Source organism: Carcharodon carcharias, chromosome 12 (genome assembly GCF_017639515.1).
Source record: "Carcharodon carcharias isolate sCarCar2 chromosome 12, sCarCar2.pri, whole genome shotgun sequence".
Classification (NCBI taxonomy): domain Eukaryota; kingdom Metazoa; phylum Chordata; class Chondrichthyes; order Lamniformes; family Lamnidae; genus Carcharodon; species Carcharodon carcharias.
The window spans coordinates 144,423,953-144,450,055 of NC_054478.1; the positions used below are offsets into that span (position 1 = coordinate 144,423,953).

The following is a 26,103-nucleotide window of genomic DNA, read 5'->3' on the forward strand; positions in this document are numbered from 1 at the left end:
AAGGGTCAGTCACGAGGGGACACAAGTTCAAGGTGAGGGGCAGGAGGTTTAGGGGGGATGTGAGGAAAATCATTTTTACCCAGAGGGTGGTGACGGTCTGGAATGCGCTGCCTGGGAGGGTGGTGGAGACGGGTTGCCTCACATCCTTTAAAAAATACCTGGATGAGCACTTGGCACGTCATAACATTCAAGGCTATGGGCCAAGTGCTGGTAAATGGGATTAGGTAGGTAGGTCAGGTGTTTCTCACGTGTTGGTGCAGACTCGATGGGCCGAAGGGCCTCTTCTGCACTGTGTGATTCTGAATAGACAGTGCATGTGAAAGCAAGTAAACAAGCAAGAGAGCGCAGAAGCTCGCACAGCAGGAGAGGTAGGCAGCAAGACAGAGGCAGGCACAGTTAAAGAAAGGATGAAGTCCCAGAAAGATTAACAGAGCAGCACACAAGCCATGAGATGGCATCACGTTCATTCTACAAGGGCTAATATTTGTGTATTCCTAATGCAATTAGTGGATTGCATACCGTCATTTTCCCTGGGAATGTTTTCCAAAAGTTGTAGGTGCATTCTGCTTCTTTGCGCTTTTTCTTCAGATACAGGCCAAGGGCTTCACACTGACAGCTGACTTCCTGCAGTTTGTAGTACTCCTTGGAGACCTGCCGCAGGACACAAAGCAGGACAGAGTTACCCAGTTCAATTCGACAGCCACTTCCCCGCCACCTGCACCCCATCCCATGCAACAGTGCTCAAAGAGAGGTTCCACATGCACCAGCAGCTCTTCCAGTGCTTCACCCATGTGGTCATTGTTCAAGTGCAGTGAGTCAGGCTGCTCAAACGCAAGGATCTTCATAACCGAGCCCAATCGAATTCACACATCTTCCAGTAATGGTTACTGAATAATGAGAGAGGGGTTAGGGAGGCGGCAGGGGGAGGGGGGAGAAGAAGTCAGCTTGATCTCCTCCTCTCTAACCTAGAGTAGGGAGAATATTTCTACTTCCCTTACACCTGCCCCAGCTGAAGGTACAGAAGAAATTGCCTCAGACCCACCCCTGTTCTGGCTCGTTCACACACAGAGCAGCACCTTTGCACTATCTTCAATGCAAGACAGAAAATTCCCTCCCCAATTAAAAGCTTTCTGCGAACACCCCTCGCTCCTGCAAGCCCAACAAACAACTCGGAAGCCAGAGTGGGAGCAGCACGTCAAGACTGAGAGTACGTCTCCAAGCTGGAAAGAGCAAAGTGCGGCTCTCTGAAAAGGCAGCAGCCAGAAACCAGGCTTCATAACTCCATGGTCAGAATTACCAGCCGTCCCATGCAGATCAGATCAAAACCCAATAGCACTCACTACAGCCCGGGACAGCAACACAAACGTTTAATGGAAGCACAGCAGCAAAACAAGGGTTGGTACAGGCGAAGGCAGCCATTTGGTCCATCTCCCTTACTCTTCCTTGCAAATCTACAAATGCCAGTCACAACATCCACCATCTCTGGGACAGTTCCAAGCTTTTTATCCCACATCCCTTCCTAACGCCCGTTCCAGGCATCAATCACTCTCAACTACTTCCCAACATCAGTCCCAAGTTTCCCAGTTTGTAATAGGTCCCGCAGCCGAGGTTTAACTTGCTTAATCTTTTTCCATTACACCTAGTGGCTTATGCCACAACGGGGCCTCCTAATTCTCCTCCCGTCACAGCAAAAGAGTCCAAATTTTTCGAACCTTCCCCAGGACTCAACCCTGACATGAGATCAGTACTTGGTACAGACATATAAATGAGACATATAAATTTATCAAAGTCCCACATTCCCCGGAATATGGCACCCAATCCAACCTCAGTCTCACATTCCCTGCATTATCTCGCCAGTCCAAAGCTGCACAGACTAGACGAGGGCAGCCAACTCCATAGCAGGCCTACCCTCCACATTGTAGAGCCGATAGGATTTGCCCATTAACCCAGTAGTTGATTAGGACTGGAATAGAGTTTACAACTAAATCCCAGATGCAAAAATTCCAAAGTCCGACCCAGCGGCTGAAAGGCCAATGTTTAATTTTAAAAATATATATATATGTGTCACTCATGCTCCCATAGTACAGCCTACAGGATGAGTGTAGTCTTTAGGTGAAGCAGGTTGAAAGGATATGGGATAGAGACTAAAGAACACAGATGGAATTCAGTCACCATATACAAGTCATACTTTCTGCCCCAATTTAGATTCCCACTATAAATTCAAATTTATCATGGAAAGTGACCAATTAACCAGCCTTTGGTGATGACGGTTAACGGAAGAAATTGTGTCCAAATAATGTTCCAAGTTCTAAAGCATCCACCTGGCAGAAGGACCTCAATTTCAGGTTTCATCTAAAAGACAGCACCTCCGGCAACGCAGCATTGATTCCGTATTGCACTGAAACATAGACCTGGATTAAGTGCTCAAATCCCAAGAGTGGGACTTGAATCCCCAACCTGGGTCAAAGGCAGGGGAGATGCCCTGGTCATTAAACTCTGTGCTGTCTGCGGGAGCTTGCTGTGCACAGCTTGGCCACTGCGTTTCCTACATTACGACAATGATGGCCATTCAAAATGACGCGTTTGGTTGTGAAAGACCTTGGATCCTCCCAAGGTCATGAAAGGTGCTATACAAATGCAGGTTCTCTCCCTCCCTCTGCATATTAAGACAAGTTGACAGTCGTTCAGCCCAACCAACTAACTTTGTGGATATAACCATTCATGGCCCTCCAATGTCACTGCAGACACCTGGCTCATTGTCATCTTCAGGACAAGGTTCTCATCAATCAGGGAGAGGTGATCATGGCTCTTGCTTCCAGTGTGTAACTGAGTCAGTGAAATGCTTCAAGAATCACAATGGGGCAAGAATGCATGTGGGTTTACTGGCTCTACCATTATTACCCACCACAGTGCCGTGGGTGGGGGGAGACTTCAAGAGCTCCCAGCCCAGTGCCAGTAGTTCATACCCTTCCCACCACTCAGCCTACAGCTCTCCATCACTGATGACATGTTTACAATGAAGGTTTCTCCCTTCATGAAACAAGACTCCAGTTTCAGACCAGGAGAAAGTTGCACTTCCGTCACATGCCTTCCAAGCTGAATCAGGCCACCTGAAGGTGATAAAACATGAAAGACTGCAGGAGGTGGCCAGCACAAAACGTTACTTACCACCTCGAAACAGGTTGCAAGTTTGAGCAGCACACGGGCATATTCGTGCAAGTGTCTGATGGGCATGTAGAAGAGGGTGTGCAAGAGGTCAGCAGCATGGATACTCTCATCGGTCACTTCGGACAACTGCTGGAGGGTTTGCAGGTTTCTGTTGAAGAGTTCCCTGTATAAAGCGTACAAAACAACCACAATTACTTCACAGGACTGTACAGGTACCTGACACAGTGTTTAAACTTACTGCCCCCATATTACTCAACCACAGGGTATGTGCAGCAAAGGGCACCATCTTACAGGCAACTGTAGGAAGAGAGCAGTATTTTACAGAACATCTGCTAGAAGTTTACTTCGACAGTACACCCCTCCACTGTAACTTGTACTCCTGAGAAGGGCAAGGTGATCAACATAGGAATGCCATCACTTCCAAGTTCTACATATACACGCTCGTTCATCACCTTATGTTCCAAAATCCTGGAATACCTTACCTGACAGCAGCTTCGTGGGTGCACTTTGCCACATGAAGAGATCCATTCACCATCTTCTCAGGGCAATTAGAACTGGACAATAAAAGGCAACCTTTTGAGCACTGCCCAAATTCACATGAGGAGAGAGGCAGTGGGATTAGTTTATAAATGATACAGGGCTAGATAGGAATCAAGGGAAGCTGTAGAACTAGTTTGGGACTGTTAGACTGGTTATTGGGAGAGAGTAAGGTAGTGGTGTTAGATCGAGATTGGTAGAGAGCTACGGAAAGAGAGTAGAGTTATGGGAATTAGTTTGGGATTGAAACAGGCCTTTGGAGAGAGGGCAAGATTCTGGCCATTAGTTTGAGGTTCTCTTTGAGATCAAAGAGAAGGCATGGACATGATCAGCTGAATCTATACTCCCACAGATGTCTAAAAGCCAGACAAAAGTTGTCATAAGGCAACGATTTGTGAGCATGGGCTTTAAAAGCCTCTGAATGGAAGACCAAGAAGAAGTAGAGTTCCAGCTCCTCTATATATCTCATCGAACAATCTTGCCTACCCACCCTCACATGCATCCACCCACCACATCCCTCAGCCCCACCCACCCACATCTATCTATTGCCTCTCTCCCCTGAAACTTATTTATTTACATGCCTGATGTGAAAACAGAAAGTGCTGGAAAAACTCAGCAGGTCCAGCAGCATCTGTGGGGAGAGGAACACAGTTAATGTTTTGAGTCCGATATGGCCGTCCTTCAGAAGTCAAGTGTCTAATGGTCCTACTTACACTTCGATGTGCTTTCTCCATAATTTATTTCGCAACTCAATTCCTCTTTGGCTGACCAAGTTCCTCCTGACTTCCCTTCTTATTCCCAACCGTCTGATTTTTTTTACCTTGTGTCCCCTAAGGTTCAAACCAGTCACTAACAGGACTCAATTTCCCCCAGCTCCTCTTCCCAGGCAGTGTTACAACCAGGCGTATGCATATACATCACCTTGTCCCCTCGACAGGATAAGTGGAACGTTACTGAGCTCAGAAACAACCAGGACCCAGGAGCAGAACTGGGGGTATTGCATTAAACAGGCTTTTTAAAGTTTCAATCCAGTGTCCATTACTGGCCTTGGAGTGAGCCCAGACACAGACTCAAGCTGATACAAAAACCAGTGAGTGACAAATAAACTAATCATCTAATAGAGGGGCAAAGATTCACTAACCGCGCAAGTGCTCTGAGTGCAGGCAGCAAGCTTTATACAAGGCAACTGGTCCTCACCCACAGCACTACAGGAGGTTCGAGTTGACAGCGTTCAGCTATACTTACACCGTTGGCTTGGCCAATGCTTGAAAACCACCAACCACCAAAAAATTCCCCACTGAGCTGGAGTACCTGAAACAAGAGCGAGAACAGCATGGTCAACAGAACCAACAACAATTTCATGGAAAGGAACTGCAGCAAACCCGGGACCAAGGCAGTCACACCCAGCACAGGTAGCTCCCGTTAACAGGAGAGATCACCTGATACTGCAGGAATGTGTGTGGACAGAAGCAATGGGTCCTGAACCATAGCCCATGAACCAGAGGCCAATTCTATCACCCCTCACTGCTGCCTGTCAGAGGTCTGCTCTGTTTACCCAGTGTAGACTGAAGCTAACCGCAGAGACCTTCATCATTTGGACCCAGAACTGCACTGTGTCTTTTTCCTACAGTCAGTGTGTTGTACCTAACCTACATCTAGGGATGTTGAACGGGCTAATACAGAGGGAGAAAAAAACAAAAAAACTGCGGATGCTGGATATCCAAAACAAAACAGAATTACCTGGAAAAACTCAGCAGGTCTGGCAGCATCGGTGGAGAAGAAAAGAGTTGACGCTTCGAGTCAACACTGTAGCTAATCTAATTGGGGGAGCAGGGAGCATTGTTAAACATTGAGAAGGATTGCAACAAAATGCAAGGCATTACTAAACTTGCAGAATGGGTGTGTAAATGGCAAATGCATTCCTAGTTCTGTTGAAGGGTCATGAGGACTCGAAACGTCAACTCTTTTCTTCTCCACCGATGCTGCCAGACCTGCTGAGTTTTTCCAGGTAATTCTGTTTTGTAATGCAGAGGGAGCCCTGTTTGATCGGCATAAAGGCGTGTGGGATCTATTAGATACAGCAGTGCAGAGGCAGTCCTACACTGTAGCTAATCTAATTGGGGGAGCAGGGAGTATTGTTAAACATTGAGAAGGATTGCAACAAAATGCAAGGCATTACTAAACTTGCAGAATGGGTGTGTAAATGGCAAATGCATTTCAATATAGATAAATGTGAGCAAGTGTGCACTTTGGTAGGAGGAATAGAGGCTGCATACTCCTTGGAAGTTGAGTATAAGTGGCACAGAGGAGCAGAGATCCAAAGACATAGATACACAAACTACAAGAAACTAGTTCCCACCTGTGTTAACTGGAGTTATTGGAGTCCACACAGACATTCCACACAAAAACCAGTTAAAAACACACCAGTGTATGGCCACAAGTGTACAGAGGGACGGATGAGGGTTTCAGGAGCAGGTGGGCTTTGAGGCAGGGCCAGCAACAGGAATTTTATTATTTTTTAAAATTTGTTCGCCTGATGTGGGCGTTGCTGGCTGGGCCAGAATTTGTTGCCCATCACTAATTGCCCTTGAGAAGGTGGTGAGCTGCTGCCTTGAACCGCTGCAGTCCATGTGGTGTAGGTACACCCACAGTGATGATAGGGGGAAGGGAGATGGTGGCATAGTGACAATGTCACTGGACCAGGAACCCCGAGCCCCAGGCTAACACTCTGCAGACACAGATTCAAATCCCACCATGGCAGCTGGTGGGATTTAAATTCAATTAATAAATCTGGAATTGAGCGCCAGTCTAATGATGACCATGAAACCACTGTCAATTGAGGTAAAAACCCATCTGGTTCACTAATGCCCTTTACGGAAGGAAATCTGCTGTCCTTACCCGGTCTGGCCTACATGTGACTCCAGACCCACAGCCATGTGGTTGACTCTTACATGCCCTCTGTAATGGCCGAGCAAGACACTCAGTTGTAACAAACCGTAACAAAGACAAAAAAAAAGGAATGAACCAGACGGACCACCTGGCGTTGTCCTAGGCACCGGAAACGACAACAGCAATCGCAGCCCTGTCAACACTGCAAAGTCCTCCCTTACTAACATCTGGGGGCTAGTGCCAAAAGTGGAAGAGCTGTCTCACAGACTAGTCAAGCAACAGCCTGATATGGTCATCCTCACGGAATCATACCTGACAGACAATGTCCCAGACACCACCATCACCATCCCTGGGTATGTCCTGTCCCACCAGCAGGACAGGCCCAGCGGAGATGGCAGCACCGTGGTATACAGTCAGGAGAGTTGCCCTGGGAGTCCTCAACATTGACTCTGGACCCCATGAAGTCTCACAGCATCAGGTCAAACATGGGCAAGGAAACCTCCTGCTGATTACCACATACCGCCCTCCCTCAGCTGATCAATCAGTGCTCCTCCATGTTGAACATCACTTGGAGGAAGCACTGAGGGTGGCAAGGGCACAGAATGTACTCTGGGGGACTTCAATGTCCATCACCAAGAGTGACTCGGTAGCACCACTACTGACCAAGCTGGCCGAGTCCTAAAGGACATAGCTGCTAGACTGGGTCTGCAGCAGGTGGTGAGGGAACCAAGAGGGAAGAACATACATGATCTTATCCTCACCAGTCTGCCTGTTGCAGATGTATCTGTCCATGACAGTACCAGTAGGAGTGACCACCGCACAGTCATTATGAACACGAAGTCCCACCTTCACGTTGAGGATACCCTCCAGCATGTTGTGTGGCACTACCACAGTGTTAAAAGGGATAGATTTCAAACAGATCTAGCAACTCAAGACTGGGCATCCATGAGGCACTGTGGGCCATCAGCAGCAGCAGAATTGTACTCGACCACAATCTGTAACCTCTCAGCCCAGCATATCCCCCACTCTACCATTCCCATCAAGCCAGGGGATCAACCTGGTTCAAAGAACAGTGCAGAAGGGCATGCCAGGAGCAGCACCAGGCATCCTTATTTAGGTGTCAACCTGGTGAAGCTATAATACAGGACTACTTGCGTGCCAAACAGCATAAGCAGCAAGTGATAGACAGAGCTAAGCAATCCCATAACCAACAGATCAGATCTAAGCTCTGCAGTCCTGCCACATCCAGTCATGAATTGTGGTGGACAATTCAACAACTCACTGGAGGAGGAGGCTCCACAAATATCCCCATCCTCAATGATGGAGGAGCCCAGCACATCAGTGCAACAATCTTCAGCCAGAAATGCCGAGCGGATGATCCATCTCGGCCTCCTCCAGAGGTTTCTAGCATCACAGATGCCAGTTTTCAGCCAATTCGATTCATTCCACGTGATATCAAGAGACGGCTGAAGGCACTGGATACTGCAAAGTCTATGGGCCCTGACAATATTCCGGCAATAGCACTGAAGACTTGTGCGCCAGAACTTGCCGTGCCCCTAGCCAAGCTGTTCCAGTGCAGCTACAACACTGGCACCCTGGCACCTACCCGGCTTTGTGGAAAATTGCCCAGGTATGTCCTGTACACAAAAAGCAGGACAAATCCAACCCGGCCAATTACCGCTCCATCAGTCTACTCTCGATCATTAGTAAAGTAATGGAAGAGGTCATCAACAGTGCTATCAAGCGGCACTTGTAATAACCTGCGCACTGAATCCCAGTTTGGGCTCTGCCAGGGCCACTCAGCTCCTGACCTCATTACAGACTCGGTTCAAATGTTGACAAAAGAGCTGAACACCCGAGGGGAGGTGAAAGTGACTGCCCTTGACATCAAGGCAGCATTTGACCAAGTGTGGTATCAAGGAGCCCTAGCAAAACCGGAGTCAACGAGAACCAGGGGGAAAACACTCCACTGGTTGGAGTCATACCTAGCACAAAGGAAGATGGTTGTGGTTGTTGGAGGTCAGTCATCTCAGCTCCAGAACATCACTGCAGGAGTTCCTCAGGGTAGTGTCCTAGGCCCAACCATCTTTGGTTGCTTCATCAATGACCTTCCTTCCTTCATAAGAAGTGGGGATGTTCGCTGATGATTACACAATGTTCAGCACCATTCGCGACTCCTCAGATACTGAAGCAGTCCATGTCCAAATGCAACAAGACCTGGATATTGTCCAGGCTTGGGATTACGAGTGGCAAGTAACATTCCCACCACACAAGTGTCAGGCAATGACTATCTCCAACAAGAGAGAATCCAACCATCGCCGCTTGATGCTCAATAGCATTACCATCACTGAAACCCCCACCATCAACATCCTAGGGGTTACCATTGACCAGAAACTGAACTGGGCTAGCCATATAAATACTGTGGATCCAAGAGCAGGTCAGAGGCTAGGAATCGTGCGACGAGTAACTTGCCTCCTGACTCCCCAAAGCCTGTCCACCATCTACAAGGCACAAGTTAGGAATGTGAGGGAATACTCTCCACCTGCCTGGATGAGTGCAGCTCCAACAATACTCAAGAAGCTGGACACCATCCAGGACAAAACAGCCCGCTTGATTGGCACCACATCAACAAACATTCACTCCCTCCACCACTGACTCACAGTGGCAGTAGTATGTACCATCTACAAGATCCACTGCAGGAATTCACCAAGGTTCCTTAAACAGCACCTTCCAAACACACTAACACCTAGAAGGACAAGGGCAGCAGACAGATGGGAACATCACCACCTGAAAGTTCCCCTCCAAGTCACTCACCGTCCTGACTTGGAAATATATCGCTGTTCCTTCACTGTTGCTGGGTCAAAATCCCTTCCTAACAGCACTGTGGGTGTACCTATATCACATGGACTGCAGCGCTTCAAGAAGGCAGCTCACCACCACCTTCTCAAGGGCAACTAGGGATGGGCAATAAATGCTGGCCCAGCCAGCGAAACCCCATCCCGTGAATGAATTAAAAAAAAACCATTACAAAATGTATTGGAGGTGCAAGTGGGCAGTCTTGATGATGGAAAGACTATGGGGGTATCAGAAGCTGAGCTTGGGGTCAAATAGGGTACCAAGGTTGAGAACAGTCTGACTCAGCCCCAGGAAGTGGCCAGGGCAAGGGATGGAGTTAGCAGCAGGGAACACAATTTTTGCTCATGTGATACTGGGTGCCAGGTAAACAGCGTGATAAACCAGTGACAGTGGAGGTGGTGGTGAGACGGAACTTGATACAAAAGCAAAATCCTGCAGGTGCTGGAAATCTGAAATTTTTAAAAAAACGGTGGAAATACTCAACAGGTCAGGCAGCATCTGTGAAGATGCCGAGTTCACGTTTCAGGTTGAGATGACTTTTCATCAGAACTGAAAAAAGGAACAAAAAGGGAAGATCTGTGATCGGGTGGTGGTCAGGAGAGAGAGCGGTAATGGGTTTGGATCCAAATGAGGTGTGAGTGGCTATATAGCAACCATCCGATGCAATATCAAGAGGGAAAAGGAAGGGCCGACACAAGACCAACACAGCAAAACAAAAAAAAGGGAAAAAAACACAGAACAAGATGAAACAAGTTGTATTTGATGTTGTGTTTCGGATGATGTCATTGAGAGGCAACATGTAGATGTAGAAGGGGGTCAAGTATAGGTCCCACGGGGACACCAGAAGCAAGGGTGTAGGGAGTGCAAACTGAGGTCATTGCGGGGGATTTCCCTGGCAATAAACATGGAATCAGGTAAAAATCAGTCCCGTCCAACTGGATAACGGAGGGGGCAGTTGAAGGATGGTGTGAGCGGCCATATCAAATGCTGCATGAAGGTCGAGAATTCACCACAGTCACAGGGCCCATTTCAGTGCTGTGACAGGGCAGGAGCCTGGTTTGGAAAGGGGGAAACTCAAACATAGATTTCTGGGCCCAGATGTGAGAGGTGACGACCACATTCAAGAACCAGAGAGGCAAAGGGAGATTGGAAAGTTATTGGAAAGGACAGAGGGGTCAAAGGTGAATGACGTCAAAACTGTACATAAAATAGTGAACATAAAGCCAGAAGTGCTCAGCAGAAACAAAAAGGCAGAATCTCACACTGGCTTCTCTGTCCTTGACCTGAACTGTTCCAGGGAAGCTCAAAGTCAGCTTGAAGAACAGCACCTCATCTTCAGATTAGGCTCTTTACATCCTTCTGGATTCAACGCTTGGGTTCAACAATTTCTGACCATAAACTCCGTCTCCCTATTTTATGTCCTTTACTTTGCATGTTTAGGTTTCTCTCTTATTTCCGCTTTCAGCCTGCTCTAGGCACTTCTTTTCTTTATTTCTTTTCTTGTCCCATCATCATTCCCTTCTGACCTGGAAGACTCACTCTGAAGTCATTCAACCTCTCTTGACTTTCGCCCTATCACAGACCTTCCTTTTGTCCTTGTCCCACCCGTCCCTTGCTCAAAACATATCACAGCTCCAACTTCTCCCAGTTCTGACGAAATGTCATCGACCTGAAACTGAGAAATTCTATTTCTCTCTCCGCAGATGCTGCCTGGCCTGCTGAGTATTTCCAGCATTTTGTTTTTACTGTAGCATCTATGAAATCAGCTTCATCTGAGGGCAGCACAAGCAGCAGGCTGTTACATGTTACAGGCATTCTTGTGGAAAACAGACTAGAATGTGGCGGTAGGAATGTGTGGTATGTGTAGTTACATATCTCCAGTGTGCTGCGTAACATTTTCACTGGGGTTAGTCAACACATAACAACTGGAAATATGTTAATTACTGGATGCAAAGATGGGACATTCCCCTTAGGGCTGAATGCTAAGAATGGCAGGTGATGGTCTTGCACACCAGGAAATTGAAGCTTAGGTCTGTGCTCAGATAACAGACCTGACCTCAGCCTGGGTAACAGCTGGGGCATGACAACTAGCCTCTGGGCTACTGGGTCAGGGAGAGCGAAATGGGGCTACCTGCAGGTGGGGTATTGAGCGAGGACAGAGTTGGGCTCAGCCCAGCTCAGTCCTCCCTCCCTCATGACACTCACCGCCAAGGTAAGCACAAATGATGCGGGAAGATGACCAATGCGCGTGCATGTATCGCCTTGGGATGGGACAAGCAGGATACTGTGGGTCTTGCTGGCGTGCTAACGCAAAGCAATAAGTGAGGGATTTCCAGCACAGAAGGAGCAAGACTAAAGCTTGGAACTCTGTTCCATCCATAGAGATACTCAGTTGGAGTAATTGGAGATGTGAGGAATATAGCAAGCTTTGGAGAAAGGCAGTGATTCTCAAAGCTCTTCAGCGTGGGGACTTCGCTTGCATTCTATTAGAGTCTGTTGTAGGCTGACTGAATTAAAAAAAAATTTTAACAAATCATTCATGGGTTGTGGACATTGCTGTTAAGGCCAATATTTATTGCCCGTATCTAATTGCCCTTGTGAAGCTGGTGGTGAGCTGCCTTCTTGACACGTTATTAGCTTGCTATTTCAGAGGGAAATTAAGAATCGACCACATTGCTGTGAGTCTGGAGTCAAAGATAGGTTAGACAGGATAAAGGTGGCAGATTTCCTTCACAGGATTGTTACAGAACAGAAGGAAGCTATTCAGCCCATTGTATCTATGCTGGCTCTCCGGATAAGCAATTCCCTTAGCGTCATTCCCTCCACCTTTTCCCTGTAACCCTGCATATTTTCTTCCTTTTCAGACAGCAGTCTAATTCCCTTTTGGATACTCTGACTGAACCTGCCTCCACCACACTCTCAGGAAGTGCATTCCAAACCTTAACCACTCCCTGTGTGGAAAGCTCTTCCTCATATCGCTTTTGCTTCTTTTGCCAATTACTTTAAATCTGCGCCTCATTCTCATTCTCGATCCCTTCATGAGTGGGGACAGTTTCTCCCTGTCTACGCTCATAATTTTGAATACCTCTATCAAATCTCCTCTCAGCCTTCTTTTCTCCAAGGAAAGTACATTAGTGAACCAGACAGTTAACGACAATCTAGCAAAACTGATCCATTACTATCAGAGCTTAGGGTCCAGGCTGCTGAAAGTGCGGCTGCCAGTGTTGGATTGATTAAAATCGAGAAGGCTCAAGAGGCCAGAACTGACCAGCAACCAGTGTAGGTCAGGAAACACGGGCGATGGGTGAATGGGACTCGGTGAAGAGTTAGGATAGGGGCAGAGTTTTAAACCACCTCAAGTTTATGGAGGCCTCTAGCACCTCCTCGTTGAGGTTATTAACCTTTTTGCGCTCTCACTTCTACGAACACATTGTTTTCTCTCTCTCTCATATGCGGTATTAAACCTCTCCCACCCTTGTGAACACATGCACCACCCCAGGAACAGTAACAAGGTTGTGTACTTGCTCTTTGAATGTGTCCAGGAAGATGTTCGAGTGCTCCAACATCACGAGTGTCTTGACATCCTTTGAACTGTGAAGGAACTTATTCAAGGTGACGCTGTGCTGTCCGATCAGGTAGCAAAGTTTGCTAAATTTGCTGGCTGTGTCTTGTAGTAACTGGCTCAACGTCGAACCCAAAATGGAAGCCAGGTTGTCTGTAAAACACAAGGTTCCGTAAGCAAGTAACTTTGACAATCTTTAGTACATTCAAGCCATTGTGTACGCTACACAATCCTCATTTGTGCCTCACTGGTCTTGTCAGAGATGCATGGTCACACCTGCATGCTGCATCTTGGCCACCAGACAGTGATTGAGTTTACAACAGCAGGGCTACAATCAGACAGATCACTTTACAGCTCCAGAAGGCAGCAGAGTCTCCAACACTCACTCAAGGCTATCATCAAGTCCATTCGACTGCTTTGGGCTTAAGTGTTTTTACTTGTTTTTAAAATGGCAGCAGCTTGTCTCTATTCAGGGCATGTTCCAAGCTTTCCTCTACCCAAGATTGGGTACCTGCATGCCAGCATTGTTTCTTGCCCCTGTTAGTACACACTTCAGGGCTTAAGGGCTCCTCAATCTGTCACTGTATAACAATGGGGTAAAATACTGGTGGGGAGGGGTCTGTTACTGTGTAACTGTAAAGGAAATTTCATTTTTTTCCCTAATATTAATGTGGGAAACTGAAGCAGGCTAGTGGAGGCTGCATGTGTGCATTGTGTGAGAGAAACTAATTTAATTAGACTGAAGACAGTCAGACTGCAAGGTTTAAATCATCAAAGAGAATTAAGTGCAAGCAGGCATTTTGAAATGGAAACGAATGAGCTAACATTTGCATTTGTAGATAAGTTGAGAGGTTGTTTGAATTTCAAAGGAGAATTAGAAGGTGACAAGGAAAATGGTTGCATCTTACGAGTGTTCATAGCTAAACAAGTAGTGGGGATATCATGCTTTATTGACCCAAAAGCAAAGTCAACATGGAAACATGAAACATCATCTATTTGGAAGAGTTTGAGATTCAAAGAAAGTTTAAACCAATGGATTCAAAGAATAAGAGGGGAGAAAAATATATTGAAAGGAAAGATTGAAAGCTGTATGAGGAGTGGCCATGTGAGATCTTGAAAGGTGCCTGTGTGAAGACAAACCTGTGAAAAGTAGCCTCTAGCCACCACAGAGGAGCGCTTGTTTGTCCCAGAAAGCAAGGTTTTGTCTTGGCCTTGGAGTTCCATTGTCGAGTGAGAGGGAAGACCTGTGAAATGCCTCCCTTATAACAACAGTGAGTGCCTTGTGATAATATTATAATGGGTGTTTTATAAATTAAGAATCCATTTGGGCTGTTGCCCGAAAAAGGTGTTGATTTTGGGAGTCTAGCCCAGTAGAAATCTTTTAGGAAATGTTGTAAGACTAAATTGAACTGGGCAACTGTATTTGTATGTTTAAGTTATCTTTTTATTAATGAATATTTTATTGTGATTTTTAAAATCTCCAAAAGTGGTAGTGGACTCTTTAAGTCTGACTTCAGTGCACATACCTTCTTGTAATAAAAATACAAATTGCAAATCGTTATGATAGCTTGGCCAAGGTTCCCTTTGGGATTTGGTCAGCCTGACAATTACCACCTGCCATATCACAACAGTAACACTAGAGTACAGTACTGGTGGGGACAGGTCTGTCACTGTATAACACGGGTACAGTGCTGGAGGGTACAGGTCTGTCACTGTATAACACTGGGATACAGTACTGGAGGGTACAGGTCTGTCACTGTATAACACTGGGGTACAGTACTGGTGGGGACAGGTCTGTCACTGTAAAACACTGGGGTACAGTACTAGTGGAGGGAGGTCTGTCACTGTATAACACTGGGGTACAGTACTGGTGGGGACAGGTCTGTCACTGTATAACACTAGGGTACAGTACTGGTGGGGACAGGTCTGTCACTGTATAACACTGGGGTACAGTACTGGTGGGGACAGGTCTGTCACTGTATAACACTGGGGTACAGTACAGGTGGGGACAGGTCTGTCACTGTATAACATGGGTACAGTACTGGTGGGGACAGGTCTGTCACTGTATAACACTGGGGTACAGTACTGGTGGGGACAGGTCTGTCCCAGTATAACACTGAGGTACAGTACTGGTGGAGACAGGTCTGTCACTGTATAACACTGGTGTACAGTACTGGTGGGGACAGGTCTGTCACTGTATAACACTGGGGTACAGTACTGGTGGGGACAGGTCTGTCACTGTATAACACTGGGGTACAGTACAGGTGGGGACAGGTCTGTCACTGTATAACATTGGTGTACAGTACTGGTGGGGACAGGTCCGTCACTGTATAACACAGGGGTACAGTACTGGTGGGGACAGGTCTGTCACTGTATAACACTGGGGTACAGTACAGGTGGGGACAGGTCTGTCACTGTATAACATTGGGGTACAGTACTGGTGGGGACAGGTCTGCCACTCTATAACACTGGGGTACAGTACTGGTGGGGACGGGTCTGTCACTGTATAACACTGGGGTACAGTACTGGTGGGAGCAGGTGTGTCACTGTATAACTCTGGGGTACAGTACTGGTGAGGACAGGTCTGTCACTGTATAACACTGGGGTACAGTACTGGTGGGGACAGGTCTGTCACTGTATAACACTAGGGTACAGTACTGGTGGGGACAGGTCTGTCACTGTATAACACTGGGGTACAGTACAGGTGGGGACAGGTCTGTCACTGTATAACATGGGTACAGTACTGGTGGGGACAGGTCTGTCACTGTATAACACTGGGGTACTGTACTGGTGGGGACAGGTCTGTCCCTGTATAACACTGGGGTACAGTACTGGTGGGGACAGGTCTGTCACTGTATAACACTGGTGTACAGTACTGGAGGGTACAGGTCTGTCACTGTATAACACTGGGATACAGTACTGGAGGGTACAGGTCTGTCACTGTATAACACTGGGGTACAGTACTGGTGGGGACAGGTCTGTCACTGTAAAACACTGGGGTACAGTACTAGTGGAGGGAGGTCTGTCACTGTATAACACTGGGGTACAGTACTGGTGGGGACAGGTCTGTCACTGTATAACACTGGGGTACAGTACTGGTGGGGACAGGTCTGTCACTGTATAACACTGGGGTACAGTACTGGTGGGGACAGGTCTGTCACTGTATAACACTGGGGTACAGTACTGGTGGCAATGGGTCTGTCACTGTATAACATGGGTACAGTACTGGTGGGGACAGGTCTGTCACTGTATAACATGGGTACAGTGCTGGTGGGGACAGGTCTGTCACTGTATAACCCCGGGGTACAGTACTGGTGGGGACAGGTCTGTCACTGTATAACACTGGGGTACAGTACTGGTGGGGACAGGTCTGTCACTGTATAACACAGGGGTACAGTACTGGTGGGGGCATGTCTGTCAATGTATAACATTGGTGTACAGTACTTGTGTGGACAGGTCTTTCACTGTATAACACTGGGGTACAGTACTGGTGGGGACAGGTCTGTCACTGTATAACACTGGGGTACAGTACTGGTGGGGACAGGTCTGTCACTGTAAAACACTGGGGTACAGTACTAGTGGAGGGAGGTCTGTCACTGTATAACACTGGGGTACAGTACTGGTGGGGACAGGTCTGTCACTGTATAACACTAGGGTACAGTACTGGTGGGGACAGGTCTGTCACTGTATAACACTGGGGTACAGTACTGGTGGGGACAGGTCTGTCACTGTATAACACTGGGGTACAGTACAGGTGGGGACAGGTCTGTCACTGTATAACATGGGTACAGTACTGGTGGGGACAGGTCTGTCACTGTATAACACTGGGGTACAGTACTGGTGGGGACAGGTCTGTCCCTGTATAACACTGAGGTACAGTACTGGTGGGGACAGGTCTGTCACTGCATAACACTGGGGTACAGTACAGGTGGGGACAGGTCTGTCACTGTATAACATGGGTACAGTACTGGTGGGGACAGGTCTGTCACTGTATAACATGGGTACAGTACTGGTGGGGACAGGTCTGTCACTGTATAACACAGGGGTACAGTACTGGTGAGGACAGGTCTGTCCCTGTATAACATTGGTGTACAGTACTGGTGGGGACAGGTCTGTCACTGTATAACACAGGGGTACAGTACTGGTGGGGACAGGTCTGTCCCTGTATAACATTGGTGTACAGTACTGGTGGGGACAGGTCTGTCACTGTATAACACTGGGATACAGTACTGGTGGGGACAGGTCTGTCACTGTATAACACTGGGGTACAGTACTGGTGGGGACAGGTCTGTCACTGTAAAACACTGGGGTACAGTACTAGTGGAGGGAGGTCTGTCACTGTATAACACTGGGGTACAGTACTGGTGGGGACAGGTCTGTCACTGTATAACACTAGGGTACAGTACTGGTGGGGACAGGTCTGTCACTGTATAACACTGGGGTACAGTACTGGTGGGGACAGGTCTGTCACTGTATAACACTGGGGTACAGTACAGGTGGGGACAGGTCTGTCACTGTATAACATGGGTACAGTACTGGTGGGGACAGGTCTGTCACTGTATAACACTGGGGTACAGTACTGGTGGGGACAGGTCTGTCCCTGTATAACACTGAGGTACAGTACTGGTGGGGACAGGTCTGTCACTGCATAACACTGGGGTACAGTACAGGTGGGGACAGGTCTGTCACTGTATAACATGGGTACAGTACTGGTGGGGACAGGTCTGTCACTGTATAACACAGGGGTACAGTACTGGTGGGGACAGGTCTGTCCCTGTATAACATTGGTGTACAGTACTGGTGGGGACAGGTCTGTCACTGTATAACACAGGGGTACAGTACTGGTGGGGACAGGTCTGTCCCTGTATAACATTGGTGTACAGTACTGGTGGGGACAGGTCTGTCACTGTATAACACTGGGGTACAGTACTGGTGGGGACAGGTCTGTCACTGTATAACACTGGGGTACAGTACAGGTGGGGACAGGTCTGTCACTGTATAACATTGGGGTACAGTACTGGTGGGGACAGGTCTGCCACTCTATAACACTGGGGTACAGTACTGGTGGGGACGGGTCTGTCACTGTATAACACTGGGGTACAGTACTGGTGGGAGCAGGTGTGTCACTGTATAACTCTGGGGTACAGTACTGGTGAGGACAGGTCTGTCACTGTATAACCCTGGGGTACAGTACTGGTGGGGACGGGTCTGTCACTGTATAACACTGGGGTACAGTACTGGTGGGAGCAGGTGTGTCACTGTATAACTCTGGGGTACAGTACTGGTGAGGACAGGTCTGTCACTGTATAACCCTGGGGTACAGTACTGGTGGGGACGGGTCTGTCACTGGATAACACTGGGGTACAGTACTGGTGGGAGCAGGTGTGTCACTGTATAACACTGGGGTACAGTACTGGTGGGGATGGGTCTGTCACAGTATAACACTGGGATACAGTACTGGAGGGTACAGATCTGTCACTGTATAACACTGGGTACAGTACTGGTGGGGACAGGTCTGTCACTGTATAACACTGGGGTACAGTACTGGAGAGTACAGGTCTGTCACTGTATAAACTGGGGTACAGTACTGGTGGGGACAGGTCTGTCACTGTACAACACTGGGGTACAGTATTGGTGGGGTACAGGTCTGTCACTGTATAACACTGAGGTACAGTACTGGTGGGGACAGGTCTGTCACTGTATAACACTGGGGTACAGTACTGGTGGGGACAGGTCTGTCACTATATAACACTGGGGTACAGTACTGGTGGGGACAGGTCTGTCACTATAACACTGGGGTACAGTACTGGCGAGTACAGGTCTGAAATTGTATAACACTGGGGTACAGTACTGGAGAGTGCAGGTCTGTCACTGTATAACACTGGGGTACAGTACTGGAGAGTACAGGTCTGTCACTGTATAAACTGGGGTACAGTACTGCTGGGGACAGGTCTGTCACTGTATAACACTGGGGTACAGTATTGGTGGGGTACAGGTCTGTCACTGTATAACACTGGGGTACAGTACTGGTGGGGACAGGTCTGTCACTATAACACTGGGCTACAGTACTGGAGAGTACAGGTCTGAAATTGTATAACACTGGGGTACAGTACTGGAGAGTACAGGTCTGTCACTGTATAAACTGGGGTACAGTATTGGTGAGGTACAGATCTGTCACTGTATAACACTGGGGTACAGTACTGGTGGGGACAGGTCTGTCACTGTATAAACTGGGGTACAGCGCTGGTGGGGATAGGTGTGTCACTGTATAAACTGGGGTACAATACTGGTGGGGACAGATCTGTCACTGTATAACACTGGGGTACTGTGTTGGTGGGGACAGGTGTGTCACTGTATAACACTGAGGTACAGTACTGGAGAGTGCAGGTCTGTCACTGTATAACACTGGGGTACAGTACTGGTGGGGATGGGTCTGTCACTGTATAACACTGGGGTACAGTACTGGAGAGTGCAGGTCTGTCACTGTATAACGCTGGGGTACAGTACTGGTGGGGGCGGGTCTGTCACTGTACAACACGGGTACAGTACTGGTGGGAACAGGTCTGTCACTGTATAACACTGGGTTACAGTACTGGTGGGGGCGGGTCTGTCACTGTATAACACTGGGTCACAGTACTGGTGGGGGCAGGTCTGTCACTGTATAACACTGGGGCACAGTACTGGTGGGAACAGGTCTGTCACTGTATAACGCTGGGGTACAGTACTGGTGGGGCCAGGTCTGTCACTGTATAACACTGGGTTACAGTACTGGTGGGGACAGGTCTGTCACTGTATAACACTGGGTCACAGTACTGGTGGGGACAGGTCTGTCACTGTATAACACTGGTGTACAGTACTGGTGAGGACAGGTCTGTCACTGTATAACACTGTGGTACAGTACTGGTGGGGCCAGGTCTGTCACTGTATAACACTGGGGTACAGTACTGGTGGGGATGGGTCTGTCAGTGTATAACACTGGGGTACAGTACTGGTGGGGACGGGTCTGTCACTGTATAACACTGGGGTACAGTACAGGTGGGGATGGGTCTGTCAGTGTATAACACTGGGGTACAGTACTGGTGGGGACAGGTCTGTCACTGTATAACACTGGGGTACAGTACTGGTGGGGACATGCCTGTCACTGTATATCACTGGGGTACAGTACTGGTGGGGACAGGTCTGTCACTGTATAACACGGGGGTACAGTACTGTTGTGGACAGGTCTGTCACTGTATAACACGGGGGTACAGTACTGGTGGGGAGGGGTCTGTCACTGTATAACACTGGGGTACAGTACTGGTGGGGACAGGTCTGTCACTGTATAACACTGGGGTACAGTACTGGTGGGGACAGGTCTGTCACTGTATAACACTGGGGTACAGTACTGGTGGGGACAGGTCTGTCACTGTATAACACTGGGGTACAGTACTGGTGGGGACAGGTCTGTCACTATATAACACTGGGGTACAGTGCTGGTGGGGACAGGTCTGTCACTGTATAACACTGGGGTACAGTACTGGTGGGGACAGGTCTGTCACTGTATAACACTGGGGTACAGTACTGGTGGGGAGGGGCCTGTCACTGTATAGCACTGGGGTACAGTACTGGTGGGGACAGGTCTGTCACTGTATAACACGGGTACAGTACTGGTGGGGACAGGTCTGTCACTGTATAACACTGGGGTTCAGTACTGGTGGGAACAGGTCTGTCACTGTATAACACTGGGGTTCAGTACTGGTGGGGACGGGTCTGTCACTGTATAACACTGGGGTACAGTACTGGTGGGGACAGGTCTGTCACTGTATAACACGGGTACAGTACTGGTGGGGACAGGTCTGTCACTGTATAACACTGGGGTTCAGTACTGGTGGGGACAGGTCTGTCACTGTATAACACGGGTACAGTACTGGTGGGGACAGGTCTGTCACTGTATAACACTGGGGTTCAGTACTGGTGGGGACGGGTCTGTCACTGTATAACACTGGGGTACAGTACTGGTGGGGACAGGTCTGTCACTGTATAACACGGGGGTACAGTACTGGTGGGGACGGGTCTGTCACTGTATAACACTGGGGTACAGTACTGGTGGGGACGGGTCTGTCACTGTATAACACTGGGGTACAGTACTGGTGGGGACGGGTCTGTCACTGTATAACACTGGGGTACAGTACTGGTGGGGACAGGTCTGTTACTGTATAACACTGGGGTACAGTACTGGTGGGGACGGGTCTGTCACTGTATAACACTGGGTGACAGTACTAGTGGGGACGGGTCTGTCACTGTATAACACTGGGGTACAGTACTGGGGGGGACATGCCTGTCACTCCAGAACATTGCAATGTAGTCTTATTTAGCTCCAAACGCTCCATCCGTGAGCACCCCAATTTTGGCAGGACAATCTCTAATCATACTAATGAAGAAATATTGTACAAACAATTCATTTTCTGAATAAAAGCCTGCCATAAACATTGTATGGAATGCTGGAGAGAAGCAGAAGGGCAGTAACTAGCGAACGGAAAGATTATTTACCATACCTAAACCCAGCAGAGGTTTGAGTATCTGATTTTTCACATCACTCAGCTTGCAGTGGAATCTCCTCTCTGATGATGCTAGTTCGTGTAAGCTGGCAATATAGCCCATTACGTTCTTGTCTGACAGTGCCAGACACATCTGTCCACCTGCAAATAGGCTGTTTATGTAGCCAAGCTGAAAGCAAACAGACAACATTATTGCAACAGTCGAAGACAAGAACTGTTCGACAGGTCCATTTTCCCGCTATCCATATGGCAAGGTAGCTCCTGGGACTGTGGACAGGGTTACAGGCACGAGAAATACGACAGTCAGCTCTAGAAAATTGGTCAATGGGTCCAGCAGAACACCCCTTAGACATTTATTCCATCAGGAGCAAAAAAGAGTTACTTAAGAAAACGTTGAGGTCAAGTACTAGGAATATTCTGCAGGTCAAAGCAGCATCTTTGGAAAGGGAAGCAGAGTTAACGTTTCGGGTCAGGTTCCTCAGGTTTAACCCTGCTGAGTATTCCCAGCACCTTGTTTCATTTCAGATTTCCAGCATCCACAGTATTTCGATTTTGTTGAAGAAAATATTATTCCTCACTCAGAGTACTCGGCTATCCCACTGCAAGGGTAAAGATGGATTGGGAGGTGGGGGGGGGCCTCTATCTTATCTGGACATTTCAAATCACTTCACAACATAGTAAATAGGAGGAGCAGGCCATTCGGCCCTTCAAGCCTGCTCCACCATTCAATATTTTCATGGCTGATCCCGTATCTCAACGCCATACTCCTGCTCCCTCCCCATACCCCTTGACACCATTCTCCTGCTCTCCCCATATCCCTTGACACCATACTCCCATTCTCCCCCCATCCCCTTGACGCCTTTAGGGCCTAGAAATCTATTTCCTTCTTAAATATATTCAGTGACTTGGCCTCCACAACCTCCTGTGGTAGAGAATTCCACAGGTTCACCACCCTCCGAGTGAAGAAGTTTCTCCTCATCTCAGTCCTGAATGGGCCTACCATGAGGCACTTTCTTTCCTGAAGTGAAGTCACTGTTGTAATGTAGGCAAACACAGGAACCAATTTACACATGGTTCCACAGACAACAAGGAGTAATTTTTTTTGAAGTGGCGTTGGGGTAAATGCTGGCCGGGACACCAGGGAGACACCCCAGCTCTTCTTTGAATAGTGCCCTGGCACCTCTTACATCTGTCAGAGTGGGAAGGCATTTCATCAGAAAGATGTCTCCTGTGACAGCACAGCACTCCCTCAAAGGGTATAACCCTGAACCTGCAGCTCCTCACCAAATCCCCTCTAACAACCTCTCCATTACATTAATTTGCAATCACGCTAACATAAGCATTGTTAGACAACAGCTTGGATTTATATGGTCCCAAGGCAGCTCACACAATCGTCAAACAAAGTTCAGCACCATGTCACCTAAAGGGATATTAGGACAGGTAACCACAAATTTGGTCGAAGAAATAAGTTTTAAGGAGTAGGGAAGAGCATGAGAGATGGGCCTGGATAACTGAACGCCTGGTCGCCAATCGTGGAACGATTAAAATGGTGAAGTGATAAAAACGGATTGCACCCATACCCCAGCGACAGTGTAGCTAAAAGGCAGCCCGGGTCTTCTGATTAAACGCAGAAATAGATGGTTTCCCTCACAGTCAAACTCCAACTTCTCCCTGTTCTCTACCCTGCAGAAACTGATCCTTATTCAATCAGCTCGTCGGATGCTGTCGGTACTTGGGAGGCTCAGGTGTGAGCCAAAACAGGATGGGTCAGTGGGCTTTCCAGGCATACAGCTGCTACGTTCCCTCCTAATCTACACAAACACACACTTTCCAGCAAAGTTTGAGGGGGTGGCGGGGGGGTGGAGTGGAGTAGGGAGCGTCAAACCTGGGTCCATAAGGGGACTCACTCCATTTACTGACTGACGCGAGATTAATATAGGAGCTCAGCATCGTATTGCAGAAAGAGCGGGAGGCCAGCATGGATTTCCCACTTTCAAAATCAAGAGTGACGGTGCTTGAATTTATCAAAAAGTAGCCCACTCCCTGGAACAGAGTGGAGGGACCAAGGCCACACCAATTCCCAGCAGCAACTGATGGACCTGCACAGCTGGGGTGAGGGGGCTGGTCCATCCGGGGAGATTGAGCAGAATGGGCCGACATTCTCTCGAGTTTAAAAAGAATGAGGTGACCTGACTAAAGTGTATATGGCTCTGAGGGGGGCTTGGCTGCGTAGATGCTGCAAGGCTGTTTTCCCTCTGGCTGGAGAGCTTAGAACCGGGGGGGGGGGGGTCACAGTTTGAGGATAAGGGGTCGGCCATTTTGGACTGAGACGAGGAGAAATTTCTTCACTCAGAGGGGTGGTGAATCTTTGGAAGTCTCTACCCCAGAGGGCTGTGGATGCTCAGTCATTGAGCACGTTCAAGATGAGAGAGCGATAAACCTTTGGGTATTAAGGGAATCAAGGGATCTTGGGTGAGGCACGAAAGTGGAGCTGATGTAAAGGTCAGCTGTGCTCTTGTTGAATGCCGAAAGGGCTTGAGGAGCCACGTGGCCACTCCTGCGCCTATTTCTTATGTTTACTGTTCGTGTGATTTACACTGGTACACAAATATCATAGCTTGTTTTTAAAATAAGCTATAGAGGGAGAAGAACAACATTACACACAGCCTGGTCCGATCAGAAATGAGTAATCCCTGTATCCTACTTCAGCAAGTGTCTTTTACAAAGGCCAATCATTCAGGGCCAGAAGTTACAACGAAGACCCATTAAGCAAAGGCGGGTTACGTCAGCATTGGATGCCTTCAGAATGTTACACATGGTTTATTGTCAACACTTTGCCAGTGAGGACAGGCAAGACTGTGCCTGGAGGGAAGCTGCTGCCTCTTCACATTTCACTTCTCTCACGCACATCGATCAACTCCCAGGATCAATTACAAAGCTCTCTGCGCAAAACGCTCAATGAGGCCCGGGCAAATAACAAACCAGGAAACAAGCTTAGAATCATCGCGTCTAACTTACAGCCACTCACGTCCTATCTCAATGGATAGATCTTTTACTGATGGGTCATTCCCTGTGATTTCTGTACACAGGTCACTGCTTGCTGATGTTATCAGTGCACACGTGGAAGGTATCAGGCACTCGGTAAGAACAAGTGGGGAGGCTACTCCAGAGTTTTGTGACAAAAAACACTCAGCGACGGGACACCAGTTGGAGTTGTAAACACAAAAGGAGAGCACAGTATGAACTGATCTCATGGATAATTCCACTGAGTCAAGGGGGCTTCAAGTTGGTCAAAAGTGCGAGCGGGAAGGCAGAACTGACGTGACTGAATGATTAACAAAACGATCATCATAGTTCAGTGAAAGATATGGAGTCATGTTCAATTACTCTACACAGTGACACACCCTAATCCTGCTGTATAAGTAGGAACTCCATACAGTTAGTGAGTATCCCTTAGCCAACTGTATAAAATGGAATTTCACTGTTATAGAAGAGCTGGCGACTTCGACCGAGCAATTGTCATTTCTTTATTGACTTGCACCTTCCCCGCCTCCTCCAGTGTTGCGTCAGCTGCCCCTCAATTCGAGGATAACGTCTCCTCAGGATCGCAAGTTTGTGCCATGGGTTTCCATGTGAGACAAAAGGCTGATTCTCGACCCACAGATCTTTGGGCACGCCCCTGTGGAACCATACATGTGCCTTTGTTTAACGTGGGGACCTTAGGGCACCATCATCGTCCACACGATCTTGGCAGGTGGGAAGGGGGAGGGGGGGGGGGGGATCAGATTTCGGTGACGTGTTGAACTGCGGAGACCAGGACTGCCTTGCTGCCGCAGCCTTCTTAGCAGCTTCACAGCCGGCGAGGCGCACAGTCTTCCTTCACCTGCTCTGCTATCGGGGACTTTTTGGACTACGCTCTATCTGGCACCTCCCCTGATCCTGTCACCCACGAGTGGCCCTACCTGGGACAAGAGGCTCCCGCCGGCATCGCTCAAGAGATTGTCAGAGTGCGGAAGCCGCTCCCCCACGCCTAGGCGATGACCCACGGAGGGGATGTTCCACCACCCCCATCTAAGTCCGAGGAGCTTATGAACTTCCGAGGCCATCTGATCAGCTAACCTCCACCAGCCCGCTAGGCTAAACTTCCTCTAAAGTGCCCCTGTATGGACCCTGAACACTCACCCTTCACTCCTATCTCAATTCATTCCCTCCCCAAGCTCACATTGTCCACGAGATCCACTTCTGTCTCCCTCGACTCCATTCCCATTAAACCGTTGGCCATTACTTCCTTCCAGACCCCTCATGTTAGCAGTTCTCTGCCTTCAGGTACTCTCGCCTTCAACACCATCATCCTCGATTGCTGCTACGAGCTCTGCGCCCTAACTGCCAATGCCATCTCTCGCCCTCGCCACTGTTTTGAGGCTGAACGAGACCTCTTGCAACTTTGACATATTTGATCTGGAGGGGAGCAGGCAACCACCTATTTCCACATCACCCCTCAAACCACCTATTTCCACCTCCTTAACATCGTCCTGTCTCAGCTCATCCGCTGCT

General features: G+C 48.3%; 1 protein-coding gene across 5 annotated transcripts in view; it reads right to left on the minus strand.

The window, feature by feature from the left end:
* Positions 1-26,103, minus strand: part of als2b (alsin Rho guanine nucleotide exchange factor ALS2 b) — a 183,185-nt gene that overhangs the window by 62,005 nt on the left and 95,077 nt on the right. For all 5 annotated transcript variants that reach the window (XM_041201137.1, XM_041201134.1, XM_041201135.1 and 2 more), the window contains exons 9-13: positions 21,547-21,718; positions 12,976-13,165; positions 4,951-5,016; positions 3,169-3,331; positions 520-651 (exon numbers count right to left, since the gene is read on the minus strand). In XM_041201137.1, coding sequence (XP_041057071.1) covers positions 520-651; positions 3,169-3,331; positions 4,951-5,016; positions 12,976-13,165; positions 21,547-21,718 — 723 coding nt within the window. The remainder of the gene's footprint in view (positions 1-519; positions 652-3,168; positions 3,332-4,950; positions 5,017-12,975; positions 13,166-21,546; positions 21,719-26,103) is intronic.